The sequence below is a fragment of the Jaculus jaculus genome, chromosome 4 (assembly GCF_020740685.1).
Source record: "Jaculus jaculus isolate mJacJac1 chromosome 4, mJacJac1.mat.Y.cur, whole genome shotgun sequence".
NCBI lineage: Eukaryota > Metazoa > Chordata > Mammalia > Rodentia > Dipodidae > Jaculus > Jaculus jaculus.
Genome location: NC_059105.1, coordinates 14027173 through 14048746, shown reverse-complemented (window position 1 = coordinate 14048746; position 21574 = coordinate 14027173). Strand labels below are relative to the sequence as shown.

General features: G+C 49.1%; 1 protein-coding gene across 1 annotated transcript in view; it reads right to left on the bottom strand.

Moving 5' to 3' along the window:
• Positions 1–21574, bottom strand: part of Cfap65 (cilia and flagella associated protein 65) — a 47753-nt gene that overhangs the window by 23512 nt on the left and 2667 nt on the right. Inside the window, exons 2-13 of the mRNA XM_004662835.2 lie at positions 20947–21115; positions 16998–17182; positions 11029–11131; positions 9648–9814; positions 9268–9467; positions 8735–8880; positions 7564–7786; positions 6962–7227; positions 4443–4643; positions 3847–4206; positions 1617–1754; positions 229–474 (exon numbers count right to left, since the gene is read on the bottom strand). Of these exons, the coding sequence (XP_004662892.2) occupies positions 229–474; positions 1617–1754; positions 3847–4206; positions 4443–4643; positions 6962–7227; positions 7564–7786; positions 8735–8880; positions 9268–9467; positions 9648–9814; positions 11029–11131; positions 16998–17182; positions 20947–21108 (2397 nt within the window). The 5' untranslated portion in view covers positions 21109–21115. The remainder of the gene's footprint in view (positions 1–228; positions 475–1616; positions 1755–3846; positions 4207–4442; positions 4644–6961; positions 7228–7563; positions 7787–8734; positions 8881–9267; positions 9468–9647; positions 9815–11028; positions 11132–16997; positions 17183–20946; positions 21116–21574) is intronic.

The following is a 21574-nucleotide window of genomic DNA, read 5'->3' as shown; positions in this document are numbered from 1 at the left end:
TGAGTCTGAGACTTCTGCAGCCTCTGTCTCGGTCCCAGACTCCATGAGGTGGACACGCAGGGCTCTGAGAAGTGATAGAGTTGCTCACTGAACAACTACTGTAACACAATTTCCCAAAGCAGTGTCTCCCCCCACCATGAGGCCCATCCCAGAATGTGATTTTGAAAACAGAAATCCCAGAGTAGGGCCCACTCCCAAGGACGTGGCTCCCCTCACCCTGCCTCCTACCTTGAGGTACTGGGGGTAGAAGTTGAATTGCAGGTAGAAAAGGTGCTGCTTCCAGGAAGTGCCCTTGGGGTAGGTGCAGATAAGGAACACCTGGTGGGCCCCGGGGACTACAAGGCCGGAAGTGGGCCGCAGCGTGATGTCCGAGCTGCTCTTGGGGGACAGACTGAAGGTCAGCAGCATGTTGCCCTCGTTGACCAGAAGCAGGCTTCTGTAGGAGGGGCTTCCAGAGGACACGGCAGGAAACAGCTGAAGGTGGTGGAGAATAAGTGGGAAGGGGACCCCTGCTCAGATCGCCACCCTTAGATACACATTCAGGGCTCAGGTGCAGGCTACGCACACTGGTTTGAAAGAAACCCAAGATGCCTGCATACAACCCGGCCAAAACCCTGTCCTCAGAGTTGCAGGAGTTGTTTCTCAGTGTGCCCTCCAGTCACTCATAAGAACGACTTCTAAAACTCCTAATCCGGAAGCCCGGTGATCCACATTCTAGATGATTCTGACTCAGGTGGCAGGAGAGAGTCAGTGCCAATAGTTCCAGCTCCTATACTGTCCTTGTGCATCTCTAGTGTGGTCAAGATGCTAAGAGCCGAGCAGTCCACACAGCACAGGACCCACAGTCCCTGTCCTGAATTCCCATCCAGTCGGTGTGAGACTAACATGGGCTGGTAGAATCTGCTGGGCTGCAGGAAAGGCCTCAGGGAACTGGTAGGTTCTGGTAAGGAGCCAAGTACAGCAGTGAGAAAAGTCCTGTGAGTGAGGAGAGGGGAGTCTTGAACCAGATGCCTGGGTGGTGTGGGCTTGGGGCTGGAAGGCAGAAGTGCAGTTGGTTGAGGATGCAGCCACTGTCTTAAAATGGCACCTTCCTAGCAACAAGAAGACGAATTCAATTTTGATCATGGTGCTAGAAGCTTGGAGGAGGCCACAGAGAAGACACGGAGCTGGCAGCTGGGAGCCTGAGCCCTCAGGCTGTGCACTTTTCAGCCTAATGTTATCATGCTTCTAGGTCAAGCAAGGCCTGCAAGGGGCCAGAGAAGAGGCCTGTCCCCAGAGATACGCTCCCGAAGGACAGCGTTCATGGTTTGGGTTGTTGAATCCCCAAGGATCTAGCCTGGGGCTTGGGGCCCAGCAGTGTTCAGTGGCTGGGACACTGACAAATGAAAGAGGTGGAGGATGAGGGGACCAGGTGGGTGCGCTTTACACGGAGCAGGGGAGGCCGTGTCCAACCCCTAGACTGTTCCTGGGCCAGCACCATGGCCCAAGAGCAAGCCCTCCACTGGCCCAGTTCCATAGGATGGCCAGGAAGAGATGGGGATGTGTGTCCAAGGCTACAAGGATCCTCAGGCCGGGATTCCCCATCTTGTTCCCACTGTTGGTGGGGTCTTGCTCACCTTAGGTGCGTCCAAGCAATACTGGGGGATGTGGTGCTCCAAGGCAGCACAGTAGCTGTGGCCTCGAGCCCGCACCGTCAGGCACCAGGACGGGGACAGAGTGCAGTCCTCCTCGACGTTGTTGTAGTGCTGCAGGACCTGCAGGAGGCCCGCCCGCGAAGGAGCTCAGCGCCTGGGGCCTGACCCCGGAAGCAGCCCCCGTTCCCTTCCCAGCCCCGTACTGCAGGCGCAGGGAAGAGGGCCGGGGAGACTGCAGAGACCCACAGCTGCCAGGAGAAAGGTGGGGCAGGATGTGGAGGAGGCATTCATTTTGTAGAAATGAACCCAGAGAAGTACTGGCCAATGGAAATATAACATGAGCCACGCATGCCAGCCGCAAATGCAGTTTTAAATGTTTCAGTGGCTACACGAAAAAATAAAACAAATCAAATTAACTTCAATAGTATATTTTATTTAGTCCCATAAATTAAAAATCATATCATTTTACTCTAGAATCACTATAAAATGATTTCATATTCCTTTCATGATAAGTCTGTGAAATCTGGGCATATTTTATATTCACAGCACATTTCTATTTGGACCAGCCATTGTCATGCACTTGCCAGGCATGTGTGACTGGTGCCCGCCTTGTGGGTTACAGGTCTAGCGCCTGCGACCTAAGCTTCTGATGTGTCCAGGACTGGCAGAAGTGAGCTCCTCCACCCCCCCCCCCCCCCCGCACGCTCCTGTCAGCATCTGAGAACAGGCGCAGTTAAAGACGGCTTTGAGTCACTTGTGGCTCATGCCTGTAATCCCAGAATTTGGGAGGCTGGGGCAGAAGGATTCTCAAGAGAAGCTAGCCTGGGCTACACAGTCAGTTCCAGACCGATCTGGGCTACAGTGCAAGATCATGTCTCAAAAAATAAAAACAGAATCTGGGTGTGGTTGTGTACACCTTTAATCCCAGCACTTGGGAGGCAGAGGTAGGAGGATCATTGTGAGTTCAAGACCACCCTAAGACTCCATAGTGAATTCCAGGTCAGCCTGGGCTAGAGTGAGAACCTACTTCAAAAAACAACAACAACAAAATAATAAAAAATAAAAACAGGTGTGTTATGGTGGTTTGATCCAGGGGTTCCCCATAAACTTAGGTGTTCTGAATGCTAGGTTCCCAGCTGAAGGAGATTTGGAAATTGACATCTCCTGGTGGCAGTGTGTTGTTGTGGGTGGGCTTATGGCTATTATAGCCAGTGTCCCCTTGCCAGAGTTTGGCACACTCTCCTCTTGATATTGTCCACTTTATGTTGGCCAAGGGGTGATGTCCACCCTCTGCTCATGTCATTGTTTTCCCTGCCATCTTGGACCTTCCCCTAAGCCAAAATGACCCCCCTCTCCCCTTCCCCCAAAACTGCTCTTGGTCAGGTGATTTCTGCCAACAGTGGTAAGCCTGGCTACAATATGGGTATAGTGGTACATGCCTTTAATTGCATTTGGAAGGCAGAGGTAGGACGATCACCATGAGTTCGAGGCCAGCCTGGGACTACATAGTGATTTCCAGGTCAGCCTGGGCTACAGCAAGACCCTACCTCAAAAGAAAAGGAAAAAAATAAAACCATAAATAATCCACTTTTTAAAACCTCCTTACATGGCTTAGTGGTTAATGGTTAAGGCACTTGCCTGCAAAGCCAAAGGGCCATGTATGATTACCAGTACCCACATAAAGCCAGATGCACAGGATGGCACAAGTGTGTATAGTTCTTCTGCAATGACTAGAGGCCCTGGTCCACCCATTCTCTCTCTGGACACACACACACACACACACACACACACACACACACACACACGCTTGCCCCTTCTCTTAAATAACTAAATAAAATATATATTTTTAAAAAAACTTCCTTAAACAAATTCTTTAAGCCAGGCATTGTGGCGCATGACTTTAATCCTAGCACTGAGGAGGCAGAGGTAGGAGGATCACTGAGAGTTCAAGGCCACCCTGAGACTACATAGTGAATTCCAGGGCAACCTGGGATAGAGCAAGACCCCAAAATGCTTGATCTGAGCTCTTCCCTGGGGGATGGGAGGTTAGGTCATGAGCCTGGAAAGATCAAACCAGTAGAGGGCGCCGTCCAGCCAAGAAAAAAGACTAGCGTGGAAAGCAAGCACCCGGCAGCCCCCTTGACCCACCCTTCCCCTGAGGCTCCCGAAAGATGGCTAGTTTCCCCAGTCTGACTGGTCTGCAAGTACACACCTTGAAGACAGCAAAAGCTTCCAGCTCCGCAGCGTAGAGGCAGTTGGGGGCGGGTGGCCGGAAGTGCAGACGCATGGCGGTGGACTTGAGTGGAGGCACCTCAGTAGTGTCTGGGGTCACCCAGAAAGGGCCGTCAGACCTGCGAGTCCAGACCACTGTGATCTTGCCTTTGGTATAGTTCCTCAGGCACAGGGGGACAGAGTTGGGGACCTCGGGCCCAGGGCAGGCTCCAAAGTCCACTTCAACAGGCTCCAGACTGACGGCTGGGGGAAAGATGGCCACGTCTCTGGTGCCATCACAGAAGTACTCTGCCATGGGGGGGACACAGGGATACGGCGGAGCTGAAAAATCCTCCAGGTCCTGCACAGGGAGAGACAGCAACAGGCCCAACTGCTCTTTCTGCTCCTGCCCTCCTCTGCCCCCTACTTTCCAGAAAAGACTGCAAGCGCTCCATACAGGTCAGCCCCAGCTACAGTGTTATCCACAGGCTCTGGGAACACAAGACTGCCCGACTGTTAGGGAAGGTGGCAGGGACCGAGGGAGGGCAGCCTGACTCCGGGAGGCTGAACACACGGGGCCCAGAGAGAACTGCTTACCTCCACAGGCACCATGAGGGCCCCGTCCGCATCCTGCTCCAGTTTCCCCTCCTTGAGCATGGCCGTCAGGATGTCAGGCGGATAGAGCGCCAGGCCCCGAGCCAGGTGTGTGCGGTGCCACACAAGGTGCTGAGGCGTCAAGATGGCTGGCTTGGTGCTATCTGAGTGGCAGGTCCCGATCAAATCCAGAAAAAGGGGGTCCTGTGACATTTGTCCATGTGAGACAGGACACAGGATGGATGGTTGAACTGAGGACAGACATGGGCAGGGAGCCGCCTGAGAGCTGCCTACTGGCTGAGGAGACAGAAGGAGCCATCTGCCTGCCTTTCCTCCACTGTATACAGCTCCTGGGTATCCTCCTGCCCATCCTAGTGCCAGCTAGGAGCCTACCAGACCACCACGCAGCCCCACCTGGAAGGAACAGAAGCCTATCTAACCCATCCTTTGGCTTCAAGGCCTCACAGGCTCTTCTCCCTCATGCAAAGGGGTATAACCACAGCCTGGTGACCAGCTCAGGTGTGTGTGTGGCAGGAGGAGGCCAGGATTCCAGTTAGACTGCAGCACCTACCTGCGATCATGCCCAAGCCTCTTGGGTGCCCTTACCCTTTTCAAGGCCTGGGCTTCGGTTCTAACCTCAGCGCTCTCTGCTCTGCACTTGCTGGGTGTGGAGGGGGCGGGTGTGCCCATGTCTTGCCCAGCTCACTCCTGGCAGCAACAACAAAGACTCTAGCCTGGCAACAATCAGGATAAATTTGGCACATCTGCCTGGCTCAGTAGGCCCTGATGGTGTGGTCATACTCTGCTTTCAAAAGCCAGATCAGGGCTAGAGAGATGGCTTAGCGGTTAAGTGCTTGCCTGTGAAGCCTAAGGACCCCGGTTCAAGGCTCGGTTCCCCAGGTCCCACGTTAGCCAGATGCACAAGGGGGCGCACGCGTCTGGAGTTCGTTTGCAGAGGCTGGAAGCCCTGGCGCGCCCATTCTCTCTCTCTCCCTCTATCTGTCTTTCTCTCTCTGTCACTCTCAAATAAATAAAAAATTAAAAAAAAAAAGCCAGATCACCCTGATGTCCCCAAAACATTATAGGCCATTGCTGTGGCCCTTGGTTTCCCACCAGGAATAGATGGTAAGACACTATTGCTGAAGACTCCACATACTTGGGCTGCAAGACCACTGAGAAATCCTGCTGAAACTGAGCTGATAACCTCCTCCATGTAGACCAGCTGACAGAAAGCTGGAAGAAGCCATTCTATATGTAGTTCAATGGGAGAAAGAGATACCACCAGTGAAGATACTCAACAGTGGACACTGCAAGCCTTATAATTGGCCAGCCAGCCCAAATGAGTCAATGGGTGCAATAGTGTCACGTCTGTCATGGTGGAAACCAACTGCCCTCCAATTGGACTGGAGGTCCGCTCCCTGAGGGAAACACATCCCTGATACTGAAAACTTAAAATAGGGGTAGTCAGGAGCCCTAGGGGTGTAACATCTGCTGATGTCTGGAAAAATGTATATATTATGCTTATCAAACTGTCCATTAAGCACTTCTCTTAATATTTACACCCTTATATTAATGCTACTCTCACTTTGGGTAGAGAATCTTCTCTTTTCAGATGGCAGTGACTTTGGGATGACTCAGAAAGTATCATAGTGCTGGAAAGAAGTGACTGGAGTACTGAGTAACATCTTGATCACACCTTCCAAGGCTCAGGGTCTAATGTGGAAGAGGTGGCAGAAAGAATGTAAGAGCCAAAGGAAGGGTAGGACTCCGTACAACATGCTCCCTCCAGACATAAAATGGCCTGGATATCCATGACCTCACAGTGCCTGACACTACCTACACAAGACCATCATAATAGGAGGAAAAGACCATGACATCAAAATAAAAGAGAGACTGATTGAGATGGGGAGGGTATATGATGGAGAATGGAATTTCAAAGGGGAAAGTGGGGGGGGGGTAGGAAGGGAATTACCATGTGTGGTGGTTTGATTCAGGTGTCCCCTATAAACTTAGGTGTTCTGAATGCTAGGTTCCCAGCTGATGGATATTTGGGAATTAATGCCTCCTGGAGGGAATGTATTGTTGGGGGCGGGCTTATTGGCTTTAGAGCCAGTTTCCCCATGCCAGTGTTTGGCACACCCTCCTGTTGCTGTGGTCCACCTTATGTTGGCCAGAGGGTGATGTCCACCCTCTGCTCGTGCCATCGTTTTCCCCTGCCATCGTGGAGCTTCCCCTCAAGCCTGTAAGCCAAAATAAATCTCTTTTTCCCAGAAGCTGCTCTTGGTTGGGTGATTTATACCAGCAATGAGAACCGGACTGCAACACCATGGGATATTTTTTATAATCGTGGAAAATGTTAATAAAAATTGAGAAAAAAAAAAAAAGCCAGATCAGGGGTTCTGAAGATGACCTGCCTCAGAAGTTCCAGAACACAGGAGAGGGCCCACCGGGCCTCAGACTGGACCCTCATGAGCCAGAGGGGCCCCTTCGCCCGCAGCCTTGGTCCCTTTCCCACCACTCACCTGGTGGTGGATGAGACATGCCACCCGCCGAAAGCAGATGATGGGGTGGGTGGGCTGGAAGGCACAGTGCAGGGTCAGGCGGGCCTTGCCTTCCAGGGTTCCCAGGGCAGGCTTGATACTGAAGACGCTGTCCTGGCCGTCAATGTCAAACTGGAAGTAAGCTAGGCAGTCTGACTTGTTCTCAATCCACAGGCTCTGCTCTGAGCGCTCCCCAAGGTTGACCCAGCTGAAATTGACGCAGCCGTGCTGCAGGAACACAGCGGGACCTGGGCATAGGAGATGGGTTCCTGTGAGGGGGCCCTGCCCCCTGGGTGAGGTTGGGGGATCAGCTTCCGAGGATGCCTCAGAAGGGGTTCCACTGCTGAGATGGGGTGTCTCCTGGATCCAGAGACCCTGAAACCTAGAGAGAACCCAGACACTAGGGTGATGGAAAGATTCAGGTGTCCACAATGCTTCTCCAAAGGACCACCAGGGGGCAGCAGACATTCGGGCTAAGGGGTCAGGATGCAAGGCCCCTTAAGAGCAGACCAGGCAGGAACACTAAGGAAGCCCGAGAGGACGTCTCCAGCCTGAGGAGTGTGGTCTTTTGGGCTGTTCAGTACCTCGACAGAAACCAACAACTTGGACCGTGGTTTGGGAGGCAGAGCCAGAAGGCATGACGGAGAAGTACTCTATGGTTCTGTAGTCCAGGGTCTTGGGGTGGAAGAACACTGACACACATTTCTTCTCTCCTGGGGGTACAACGCCATGGTTTACGGAGCACCAAAAGATCTGGTCTTTGGCCTGCATGTCTGGAGCCATTTCAATCCTGAAGGGGGCGTTGACCTGTGGGGCCAGGTAGGAGGGTGAAGAGCCAGGCCACAGGTTTGGGCAGCCTGCATCAAGAACCCAAGTAGGGACTGAAGAGATGGCTTAGCTGGTACGGTGCTTGCCTGTGAAGTGTAAGGACCCAAGTTTGATTTTCCAGTGCCCATGTAAGCCAGCTGCACAAGGTAGCACACGCGTCTGGAGTTTGCAGTGGCTGGAGGCCCTGGCATGCCCCTTCTTTCTCTCTCTGTCTGCCTCTCTCTCTCTTCTTCTCTCTCCAGTAAATAAATAAAGAACAACAACATCAAAAGAACCCAGATGGGAGCTGGGCGTGGTGGTGCACACCTTGGAGGCTGAGGTAGGAGGATTGCCACGTGTTCTAGGCCACCCTGAGACTACATAATGAATTCCTGGTCAGCCTGGGCTAGAGTAAAACCTACCTTGAAATAACAAACAAACATACACAAAAACAAAACAAAACAAAACAAAACCAGAACCCAGAACCCTCGGTCCACTGGCCAGTAATACTGCTTCCACCCGGAGGAAAGAGCCAAGATGTATGCCATTTCTGGGGGCTTCCCAGAGGAGAGCATCTTTTTCTTTACCCAAAGATACTGTCACACTTAGTGGTTAAGGTGCTGGCCTGCAAAGCCAAAGGACCCTAGGTTTGACTCTCCAGAAGCCACATAAGCCAGATGCACAAGGTGGCGCATGCGTCTGGAGTTTGCTTGCAGTGGCTACAGGCTTTGGAGTGCCCATTCTCATTCTCTCTCTCTCAAATAAGCTAATTTTAAAAAAGACACTGTCAGAGCTAGACATGGGGTAAAAGTTAGCTCTAGAGGTTGTTGTTTCAGGGGACCCAGGACACCAGAGGCAAGTCCCAGCTGAGAGGAGAGGAGCACCTGTTGAAACGCATGCGCATCCGCAGACGTGGGCAAGCTGCCCCCTCGCCAGTGCTGCACGTACCCCAGTCGGGTTGTACAGCTGGATCTGCCTCTCAGATACGCAGCCCACAGCAACGGAGCCGAAGTGCAGCACCTTTTGCAAGCCCTCGGCATCCTGGTCCTCTGGCAGCTTACGCTTTATGCTCACCAGCAGCTGGGCACACTTAGCTGTGGTAGGGATGGGTGAGACATAGGGACCTCGCTTGCCCCAACTGACCAGCCCTTAGAAAGTACGTGTCCCGGCTGGGCATGGTGACGCACGCCTTTAATCCCAGCACTTGGGAGGCAGAGGTGGGAGGAACGCCGTGAGTTCCCGGCCACCCTGAGACTACATAGTGAATTCCAGGTCAGCCTGGGGTAGGTTGACACCCTACTTCAGGGGGAAAAAAGAAAGAAAGAAAGAGGTGAGTCCCCAGAGAAAGAAGAGTCAGTGACATGATGGGAGGTAAAGATTGGGGCAGGGGGAGGATGAGCGGCTGGCAGGGGTCTGTGGGGAACACTGGGGACTTGGGAGGCAGCAGCAGGGTCCCAGGGACAGGTGGGGGCACGTCGTACCTACAGCCTGAAGCTGGATGCTGCTCTTCTGCTTGCAGCCCTCCCCATACCAGCACGTGGCCTCGACTTCGTGGACGACAGCTTTGACAGGCTGAAAGGTCACTTTGATCTTGCAGGTCAGGTTTGGCTCCAGTAACCCCGTGGTGGGAAGTATCTGGAAAGGGCTTGGGACCTCCCAGGCAAAGAAGGTGGGTAGGTCCCTGGGTACAAAGGGGTTGGGTCAGAGCCACAGCACTCCTCAACCCGCTCCCGACTCAGCCAAGTGAAGGCTGTCGGGCTCTCTCTGCTCCCCACCAGGGGATGCTGCTGTCCCCTGCTCCCCACACCCTTCCTCCCAGGACTTGCTCTTACTACCCTGGAGTCGCAGCCTCTCCCCTTACCCCACATTTTTCAGGCAGAACCAGGCATCCACTGCGTCCCCGATGGCACACATGGGCAGCTTCAGGGATGGTGGGCACATTAGCTTGTGGCAGGGCAAGGTGGCCCTGAGGGCCACACAGAACATCCCCTCTTCTTTCTCAAACCATAGCTGGTCCACGTACTCCTTCTGCAGGTACGATGAAGGGGGCGGGACAGTCACAGCCAATGGTGCCCAGGTGACACTCATGGACCACACATCCCATCCACAACCCCCGGCAGGTGGGCTGGGCTGTGAACCACTGTGTCAGTCTGAGGAGATGATCAGTTTCCAGAACTCTTTTTTTTTTTTTTTAACTTTTTGTTAGCCTCCAGCTGCTGCAAACAAACTTCAGGCACGTGCGCCCCCTTGTGCATGTGGCTAATGTGGGTCCTGGGGAATGGAGCCTTGAACTGGGGTCCTTAGGCTTCACAGGCAAGCACTTAACCGCTAAGCTATCTCTCCAGCCCACCAAACTCTTTTTTTAAATGCAATGCTTTTTAAAATATTTTATTTATTTGCAAGCAGAGAGATATGGACACAGAGAGAAAGAGAGAATACAGGTATGCCAGGGTCTCTAGCCACTGCAAATGAACTCCAGAAACACGTGTGATTTTGTGAATCTGGCTTTCATGGGTACTGGGGAATTGAACCCACGTCATTAGGTGTTGAAGAGAAGCACCTTAACTGCTGAGCCATCTCTAGCCCTTTCCAAAACTCTTTTTTAAAGGAATTTTTATTTTGTTTTATTTACAAGGAGAGAAAAAAATGGGCACAGCAAGGCCTCTAGCCACTGCAAACCAACTCTAGAGTATGTGCCCCCTTTGGTTGGGTCCTTTAGCTTCACAGGCAAGTGCCTTAAGCACTAAGTCATCTCTCCAGTCCCTTCCAGAACTCTTATACTTTGATCTCAGAGATGAAGACCTGTTTTGTAGGGAACAAGGAATTTTAAGGAGCCAGATGTAATGGCATGTGCCTATAATCACAGTTGCTCAGGAGGCTGGGGTAGGAGGGTTATGTCAGCCTAGGGGTTTGAGTCAAACCTAGGCAACATAGGGCAACTGTGGCTCAACATAGTAAGTCTCAAAGAAAGGAAAGTTTTACAAACAATTTTGGGAAAATCTGCAGAGACTGAAAAGACCCCATGGATTAGGGCTTTTTGGCAGTCACTGATATCACCCCTCTACTGAATGAGATCGAAGTATAAGCCCCTCCTGAGGTCTTTCTGAGCTGGAGTTTTTGCCAGAGCTGGCGGAGCATATGGGTGGGTTGGGGGGATCCTTGCTCCCCATCCTGCCTGCAATTCTGAAGTCTTTGCTTTCATATCCCGTCTCACACTCCATTGCTTGTCGGGCAGACCTCACCTCCTCCAGCGGCCGGAAGATGACGGGGAGTGTGAGGGTGATGCCTGGGCTCAGGAAGATGGGCTGAGGGATGATGGTAAAGAAGAACTTGGTCTTGGGAGGCCTGTGGCAAAAAGCCAGGAGATGAGCACTTCCAATCTGGGCTCCAAATCACCAGCAGAGCTGAGGGGCCCAGGTACACATACACACATGCACGCACACACACACAAAACACATGTATGATTTTTAAAAATAGGCTCTCAGGCTAGAGCGATGGCTTAGTGGTTAGGGCACTTGCCTGTGAAGCCAAAGAACCCAGGTTGAATTCCCCAGGACCCAAGTAAGCCAGATGCACAAGGGGGCACATGCATCTGGAGTGTACTTGCAGTGGCTGAAGGCCCTGGCATGCCCATTCTCTCTCTCAAAGAAATAAAGTGTTTTTTTTTAATTTTTTTTATTTTTTAAAATATTTTTTTAATTTTATTTATTTTTTTAATTTAATTAATTAATTTATTTATTTGAGAGCAACAGACACAGAGAGAAGGACAGATGGAGGGAGAGAGAGAGAGAATGGGCGCGCCAGGGCTTCCAGCCTCTGCAAACGAACTCCAGACGCGGGCGCCCCCTTGTGCATCTGGCTAACGTGGGACCTGGGGAACCGAGCCTCGAACCGGGGTCCTTAGGCTTCACAGGCAAGCGCTTAACCGCTAAGCCATCTCTCCAGCCCTTTTGTTTTTTTTTAAATAGGCTCTCATGAAGCACAAGCTAGCCTTAGAGTCAGTATGGAGGTGACACTGGCCTGGAACTCCTGGTACTCCAGGTGTGTGCCACTGTGCCCAGTGTCTGGTCCCATAGACTCAGGCCTGAATTTTGAGTCTCTCGTGGGCACAGCCCTACTAGGGAAGATACATGTCGCTGGGGGCGGATCTTGAAGTCTGTCCCTACCGTACGTAGAGAGCAGTTGGAGCTCTGGCTGTGGGCGTCTGTCTGTTTGGATCAATATAAGGGAGCTGGCTTCTTCCCACATTGATGGTGTGTCCCCTGCACTCTGCAAGCCTGAAGTAAACCCTTTCCTCCTGTAAGCTGCTTCTGGCTGGATGTTTATCCAGCAACGAGGAGCTGACTGTAACACCTAGCTCCCCTACTTTTCCTATTCCTTCCAGTTCTTCACTTGCCAAAGTGGGGTGCATGTGCCCAAGGAGGCCATAAGGTATCCTCAGGTGTTCTCACATATGCTATCCACCTCCTTTTACACAGGGACTCTCACTGGCATGGAGCTCAATGAATAGGCCAGACTAGCTGGCCCACAAGCTCCAGGAATCCACCTGTGTCTGCCTCCCCAGCACTGGGGTTACAGATGCACACCCCCACACCCAGGAGTTTACATAGCTGCTGGGGATGAAGCTCAGGCCTGCAAACTTGTGAGACAAAATCTTGCTGACTGAGCCATCTCCTCAGCTCATTTTTTATTTGTTTGTCCTTGAGACAGGGTCTCATGTAGCCAAAGCTGACCTTGAACTCTTAACCCCCCTGTCTCCACCTCCCAACTGCAAGGATTACACGTCTGTGCCACCATGTTTAGCCTGGGAGACAGGTTTGTATCTCTGCTAACATGATGGCTATGGGGACTGGAAGGACCGTTCACCCTGTCCTAACAGAATCCCTGAGCAGTCAGCCAGGGAAGCAAGGCTGGGAAAGGAAGTGCCAGAGACACAGAGCAGCAGGTCCCAGGGCAGGTGACAGCACAGGCATTAAACAAGAATACAATGTTGTCAACAACTCAGCACCCATGTACAAATAAGTGCATTCTAGGAAAATACAACCTATCAAACTTGCTCAAGAATTAGACAATGACTGCCTAAATGTATATCTATATACCAAACTGCCCAGAAAGCACTTCTTTCAACATTTATAGTCATATAGTAATGCTACTCTCACTTTTGGTAGAGAATCTTCTCTTTTCAGATGGCAGTGACCTTGGGATGACTCAGAAGGCATCATGGTGCTGGGAAGAAGTGACAGGAGTGCTCAGTACTGCAATATCTCTGTCACACCTTCCAAGGCTCAGGGTCTATTGCGGAAGAGGTAGTGGAAAGAATGTAAGAGCCAAAGAAAGAGTAGGGCTCCTTACAACCTGCTCCCCAGACACAAAATAGCCTGGATATCCATGACTTCACAGTATCTGACACTACCTGCACAAGACCATTATAAGAGGAGGAGAAATCATGACATCAAAATAAAAGAGAGACTGACTGAGAGAGGGAGGGGATATGATGGAGAATGGAGTTTTGAAGGGGAAAGTGGGGGGAGAGAGGGCATTACCATGGGATATTGTTTACAATCATGGGAGTTGTTAATTAAAAAAGAAACTGAAAAAAAAAAGAATTAGGCAATGAATGTTACAATCATTCTACTTAAAATCATCAAAGAAATGGAGAAGACAAGCAAAAAAATCTTCCCACAAAGAAAATTCAAAGCCAGATAGCTTCAACTCACTGCAAGTCCTACCAAGCACTGGAGGAAAAACTACTCCAGTCTTAGACTCACCCAGATAATAAAAATAAGAGAACACTCTGCATCTTCTTTGAAATCACCATGTGCTATTACCAGAGGCTGATAGGAGAAGTCAGAAGAAAGGAAGCTAAAGGCCAATCTTAGCCAGAAACAAAATATAAGCAAAAAGGGCAGGGCGTGGTGGTGCACACCTTTAAACCCAGCACTCATGAGGCAGAGGGTAGGAGGACTGCAGTGAGTTTGAGGCCATCCTGAGACTACATAGTGAATTCCAGGTCAACCTGAGCTACAGTGAAACCCTGCCTTGGGAAAAAAAAAAAAACAAAAAACAAAACAAAACAAAAAAAACAGAGAGAGAGAGAGAGAGAATTTAGCAAAGTACAAAAAGCATACTCAGTCATGGTCAATTTGGGATTATTCCAGGGATACATGGTTTAGTTTAACATAGAAAATTACTTAACAAATTAGTTAACATAATCTACCATTTTAATAAAAGAGAAAAACAAATTGAAATATCATAATCTCAATTAAAATGTTAGAAAAACATAGCCAGGCATGGGGGCTCACACCTTTTATACCTCCATGTGGGAGGCTAAGGCAAGAGGATCACCAGAGTTCAAAGCCAGCCTGGGTTACATAGCAAGTTCTTGGCCAGGCAAAGCAACACAAAAGACTCTGTCTTAAAAACAAAACATACGAAAGAAATAAGCGAAGGAGGAAAGGAAGAAAGGAGGGAGGGAAGGAAGTAAGAAAGGAAGGAGGGAGAGAATGAAGGAGAAAAGGAAGGAAGAAGGGAAGGAAGGAGGGAGGAGAGGAAGAAAGGAAAGGAAGGAGGGAGGGAAAGAACAAAGGAAGGAAGGGAGAAAGGAAGAAAGGGAGGGAAGTAGGGAAAATGGGAGGATGGGAGAGTGGGAGGAAGGAATTCTTTAATGTGTGTTTATGAGAAAAAACTATCTGTGAAGTAGGAAAGGTTTAGAAGAAAACTTCCTTAGCCAGGTGTGGTAGCTCATGCCTGTAATCTCAGTGTTTGGAAAGTGGAGGCATGAAGACCAAAAGTTTAAGGCCAGTCTTGTCTACATAGTAAGTTTGAGGATAGACTGGGCTACATGAGACCCTGTATCCAAAACAAACAAACAACAGAAAATTTCCTTAACCTGATAAAGTCTACAAAATGAAAGCAAAACTCTACAGGGAACATTCAACTTAATAGCCATACATTAGAATCTTTCATGTTGAACCCAAGAACTAACAAGGTTGTCTTCTCTAACACTTCTGCTCCAAAACTTTCATATTTAGCAGCATAGTAAGGAAACACAAAGCAAGAAGAGGCATAATAACTGGAAGGGAAGAAAGAAAGATGCCATTTTCCATATAAAATACAAATGTGCATGTGAGAGGAAAACAAAAAGGACAAATCAATTATTAGGTTTAATGAAAGGCTTTTCCAAGGTTGCTGGGTAAAATATCCACATAAAAATTAGCACCATTCAAGGCTGGGTGTGGTGGCACATGCCTTTAAACCCAGCACTCAGGTGGCAGAGGTTGGAGGATTGCTGAGAGTTCGAGGCCACCCTGAGTCTACATAGTTAATTCCAGGTCAGCCTGAACCAGAGTGAGACCCTACTCCAGAAAACAAAAAAAAACAAGAAAAAAAATTAGCACCATTCAAAAAACTAGGAGAAAACAAGAAAAAATGAAAACAACTTTAAAATATATCACATATGAAGCCAGGCATGGCGGTGCACGCCTTTAATCCCAGCACTTGGGAAGCAGAGGTAGGAGGATTGCTATGAGTTCAAGGCCACTCTGAGACTACATGATGAATTCCAGCTCAGCCTGGGCTACTGTGAGACCCAACCTTGAAAAACATATACATATACATACATATGTATATATATCACATATAGCTGGACATGGTGGCACATGCTTGTAATCCCAGCACTTGGGAAATAGAGGCAGAAGGATTATGAATTTGAGGCCAGCTTGTGATACATAGAGAAACCCTTTCTCAAAAAAATCAAGGGGCTGGAGAGATGCTTCAGCAGTTAAGGTGCTTGCCAACAAAGCCTAAGGACCAGGGCTTGATTCCCCAGTACCTACATAAAGCAAGATGCACAGGGTGGTGCATGTGTCTGGAGGCCCTGGTGTGCCCATTCTCTCTGTCTATCTATCTTCTATCTTTCTCTGCTTGCAAATATGCAAATAAAAATGTTTTTTAAAATGATGTAATAGGAAAGTGGGTACTGACTACAATGTTAGCCTGACAATTGCAAAAATGCAAATGGTCACAAGTCTATGCAAAGATACTTAGCCTCACTGAGTAGTCCTTCAGAAAATCAGTAACAACAGATTAAATTAAAGCCACAACAAACATTTTCTTTTATTCCTTTTTTTTATTTGAGAGAGAGAGAGAGAGAGAGGGGGGGGGGAGGGAAAATTGTTGCACCAGGGCCTCAGCCAATGCAATACAACTCCAGACACTTGTGCCACCTAGTGGGCATGTACGGCCTTGTGCCTGCCTCATCTTTGTGTGTCTGGCTTACATAGGATCTGAAGAGAGATCAAATATGGGTTCTTGGGCTTCAAAGGCAAGCGCCTTAACCACTAAGCCATCTATCTGGCCCCAAGGTTTTTTTTGTTTTTTTTTTTTCGAGGTAGGGTCTCACTCTGGCTCAGGCTGACCTGGAATTCACTATGTAGTCTCAGGGTGGCCTCGAACTCTCGGCGATCCTCCTACCTCTGCCTCCCGAGTGCTGGGATTAAAGGCGTGCGCCACCACGCCCGGCTCAAGTATTTTTAAAATATCTTTAAAAAATTATTTATTTATTTGAGACAGAGAGAGAGAGAGGAATGCAGAGAAGGCAGAAGTAGGAAGATCACTACAAGTTCAAGACCAGTCTGGGACTACAGAGTGAGTGCCTGGGTCATCCTGGGCTAGATAGAGTGAGACCCTACCTCAAAAAAAAGAACAAAAGGCAGAGACAGGGCTTCCTATCACTGCAAATGACCTTCAAATACATGGGCTACTTTGTGCAACTGGCTTTATGTGGGTAGTGAGGAATCAAAACCAGGTCATCAGGCTTTGCAAGCAACTGCTTTAACCAGTGAACCATCTCTCCAGACCCCTGACAAATATTTTCAAACTTGATGATAGCACTTATGATAACAGCATAGAAAAATGGAAACTCTTGGGGCTGGAGAGATTGTTCAGAGGTTAAGGTGCTTGCCTGCAAAGCCTAGGGACCAGGGTTTGATTCCCCAGTACCCATGTAAAGCCAGATGCACAAAGTAGTACATGCATTTGGAGTTTGTTTGCAGTGGCTGGAGGCCCTGGCATGCCATATTCATTCTCTCTCTCTCTCTCTCTCTCTCTCTCTCTCTCTCTCCTTGCAAATAAGAAAATTAAAAATTAAAGAGAGCCCACTTTGGGGGGGTTGAGGGTTCAGAGGCTGGGTCCCTGGTCCCTCTTCTGGTACCTGTACTTCATCTTCTGGATTTTTAAGGAGAGGTTTTTCAGAACCAAGTTCCTTGTAGTCTCCTTTCCCAGCTCCCAGCCTTTCCATTGCAGCTCCTCGGCGACCTCAATGCCCCACATGACTCTCTTCTTCATTCTTTCCTGCTTCTGTGAGAAGCACCCCTGAGCATCCAGGAGGCTGGCAACCTGTTCAGGTAGCAGGGAGAAGGGACAAAGGAAGATTGCATGAGTAGCAACAGGATATAAAGACTCCAATAATGAGCAAAGATTCCCCTACCTCCATTCCTGACTTCAGCACATAAGAAATAACAGCGTCTCATCTGGGTGTGGTGGCACATGCCTTTAATTACACCACGTGGGAGGCTGAGGTAGGAGGATCGCCATGAGTTAGTTTGAGGCCAGCCTGGAGCTATGGAGTGAGTTCCATGTCAGCATGAGCTAGAATGAGATCCTGCTTCAAAAACCGAAAGAAAGAAAGAAAGAAAGAAAGAAAGAAAGAAAGAAAGAAAGAAAGAAAGAAAGAAAGAAAAGAAAGAAAGAGAAGGAAGGAAGGAAGGAAGGAAGGAAGGAAGGAAGGAAGGAAGGAAGGAAGGAAGGAAGGAAGGGAGGGAGGGGAAGGAAAGGCAGAAAGGGAGGGAGGGAGGAATGAAGGAAAGAAGGAAGGGAGGGAGGGAGGAAGGAGGAATATCTTTCACTCTAGGGCTTTTACAGAGTGACAGGGTTGAAGAAAAGGCAGACCTTGGAGATGGACAATGTTCCAAGATCACTGGAAGTTTGCCCATAAGAGGCCCAGGCCTTCCTACCTAGCCACTCTATCAGCTACACAAATGCAGTGCTCTGTCCCGGGGCAGGGCAGGTCTAGGCAGCTGTCTTTTCTTTCTCCTTCCCCTCCTCCTTCTCCTCCTCCTCCCTCTCCTCCTCTTCTTCTTCCCCATCCTGCCCTGAACTATAGGAGGCTCTCCTAGCTGGAATGTTCTATCTAAGGCCCTTTTCCAGATCTCTGGGCACACCACAACTCCTCTCCTACCCCTCTGAAGCAGAGGAAGAAGCCCATTGCCTGAGAACAAACTCTAGCCATGCCTCCTGAAATCACTCAAAAACTTAGTGTGCCCATGTTTCCTTGTCCATAGTGAAGAATCCTTCATAGACTGAAAAGGCCACTTGCCTATCTGAGAAGGGAGAGGGGTGGTGCCTCCCATTCCTGCCTGAGACAATAAAGTGGAGGAGGGAAGATGAAGCAGACACATCTTCCTACCATGGCCCTTGCCATAAGCACTCAACTCATAGCTGTTTCATCTTTAAGCCAGTATTGCTTGTCCCCTGTTGAAAAACACAGGATGAAGTCACTCATTCAACAAATATTTCTTCACTACCTTTCATGTGCCAGATGGTATGCTAGATGCTGCTACAATGGCGAACAACACTTCCAAACCCTCTCTAAGAGCTTACAGTCTCACTTTCAGCATTCACCAAGAGGGCTGGATGGCCAGTGTGATATATTCTTTTCTGGACTGCCCATAGATGAAAAGTGACATGAATGATAATGGACCATAAGTAGCAGTTAGTGCATCAGTCAGGATCCAGCCAGAAAAACAGGTGACACCCTTGTGTTTAAAACAGGGACTGTAGCCAGGCATGGTGGCGCATGCCTTTAATCACAGCACTCAGGAGGCACAGGTAGGAAGATCACTGTAAGTTGGAGGCCACCCTGAGACTACACAGTGAATTCCAGGACAGCCTGAGCTAAAGTGAGATCCTACCTTGAAAAAAGAAAAGAAAAGAAAATAGGGACTGGACTGTCTAGTTCACAGGGTGAGTAGGTAATCCTAGGATTAGCAACATGGTGATGTGGCCACCATAACAGATGCAGCTGAGGCTGAGGACAAAAGGGAACCCTCCTGGACTGCCACTGGGACTGCAAACTAGTCCAGATGCTATAGAAATCAGTGGAGATTTCCCAAAACAAAACAACAACAACAAAAAAAGTTAAACTAAAACTAAAGATAGGGGCTGAGGGATAGCTAGCTCAGTTGCCTGAGGAACAATACCCACATACACATACACAAACTAAAACTATCTACCACATGTCCCAGCCGTACCACTTGCAGGTGTATAGGCAAAGGATTCCAAGTCAACCTATCACAGATATGCTTGCACTTCAATGTTTATTGCAGCACTGTTCACAAGACCTAAGTTGTAGAATTAACTCAGAGCACATCGACAAAGGAGTGGATAAATAAAATGTGTGGGTGTGCATATATATATGATGAATTTTGTTTTGTTTTGTTTATGGACAGGATCTCATATATCTCAAGCTGGACTCAAAATCACTTGTAGCGAAGAATGATCTTGAACTTCTGCTCCTTATGTCTCCAGCTCCTACATGCTGAGGTTACAGGAAAGCCCCACCATGCCTGCTTAGATATGTTAGACGTGAACCCAAGACTCTGTGCATTTTCAGGAAGTACTCTACCAACAGACCTACACCCCCAGACTATAATGGACGTTTTTTTGTCCTAAGGAACTAAGTCATGTCATCTGCAGGAAAATGGATGTAACTGAAGATGATCATATCAAGTGAATCAAGCCAGTCTCAGAAAGACAAGACAGTCATATTTTCTCTCTTTTGTGGATCCTAGATATATAGAGATGCATAAAATCATGTATGTATGACATGAAAGTAGAAGTGAAACTGTTGAGGGGAACAAAGGGGACTAATGGGAAAGGGAGGAAGGAGAAAGTGAAGGGGAGGGATATTATATACTAGTATGAAAATGTCCTTATGTAATGCAGTACAACAGACAGTGAAGATACACTAATGAAAATTATAGAGAGCTAGATAGGCATATACACATACATACATACATACATACATACATACATACATACATGAATGAAGGGAGGGGACATTGCAGCCCTGTGGTCTGTCTGGGGGGAAGAGGAGCAATGGGGAGGTGCAGCTACTGGTGAGTACACCATCCAGTGAAGAGGCTGGAGAGATGCCTTAGCAGTTAAGGCACTTACCTGCGAAGCCTAAGGCCCCAGTTCACTTCCTCAGAACCCATGTAAGCCAGATGCACAAGGTGGCACATGCATCTGGAGTTCGTTTGCAGTGTCTAGAGGTCCCGGTGCACCCATTCTCTCTCTCTCTCTCCCTCCCCCCCCCCTCTGTCTTTCTCTCTAATAAGAGAAGAAGGAAAACATCTGGCTTCTCCCTTCCTCTCAATCTCCTCTCAGCTCACAGCACAGAAGGGAAGGACGCAAGCAGGCCCAACGGAAGGGAGACTCATCTTCCATGGGTCCCTGGGTACAATGCACATCACATGTAAGGAGAAAGGTATCACCCCTACTCAGACACACTGCACCACCCCACATGTAACAGACACATTGCACTAAGCACATACTCATGCCCCTAGGTAGTGTCACACACAGACAGAAAGAGTTACAAAGAGTAAATAACATCCACATGTTGGTCAAACACAAAATCCCAGGGGTCAAGGCGAAAAGTGCTTCCTGATGGGAGAGAGGAATGCTGTCTACAGCCAGGTGTGGTGGCGCACGCCTTTAATCCCAGCACTCGGGAGGCAGAGGTAGGAGGATGGCCATGAATTCGAGGCCAGCCTGAGAGTACATAGTGAATTCCAGGTCAGCCTGGTCTACAGTGAGACCCTACCTTGAAAAACGACAACAAAAAACAAACAAACAAATAAATAACAATAAGCACAGAAATGCTGTCTACCCACCCAGCCTCCATCTTGGCCCTCCCTGGAGCTCCCCTATTATTGCGTGCTTGCTGCCACCAGTCAGTCGGCGCTCCACCTAGGCAGGGGCTGCCACTGGGGTGTAGATGGAAGACTGTGCATACCCAGACTCCCACTCCACTGCCCCGCCACCATGTCCCCACTTGACCCAGCCACGCCCTGCTCTGCCCGCCCTGGCCAAGTCCTCACCTGGACACTGCTGCTGCTGTCGGCACTCATGGCCCCACTGCTGCTGTTGATGGTGGGCACAGGCATCGTGCTGGCACTCAGACATGATCCTCCAGAGTTTACAGTAGAGGCCACATAGTTTCGGGGCCTTGTGACAGAGTTTGGACTTGCTTGGGTGAGCATTGGGCACCTGGAATATAAATTCAAAACTGTTAAGCCAGGAAGAGTCATGTGAGTCCGGAGCTTGGAGGAAGACAGTGAGTTGAGGGGGAGGCTTGTCATGGACAACACAGAGATGAAAGAGAGAGCCTGCTTTGCAGTTCGAGGCCACCCTGAGACTACACAGTGAATTCTAGGTCATCCTGAGCTAGAGTGAGACCCTACCTCGAAAATAAACAACAACAACAACAAAAAAAAGGTTATTTGTCCTTGCTGGAATAGGAACAAAGAGTCTTATACTCTGGCTCTATCACCTCAAATCCCCATTTCTTTTAGCAGGCTTCTTTTAAGCCTGCACATTCAAGTATGTCTATTAAGGAGGCTAGCAGTTTCCACACTCAGATGCTCCAACTGTGGCCAGCCATGCTCAGGCATATGCAGGAGAGGTTTGCAGACCTCTGAAATGATCCACCTCAAAACGCATCACTTT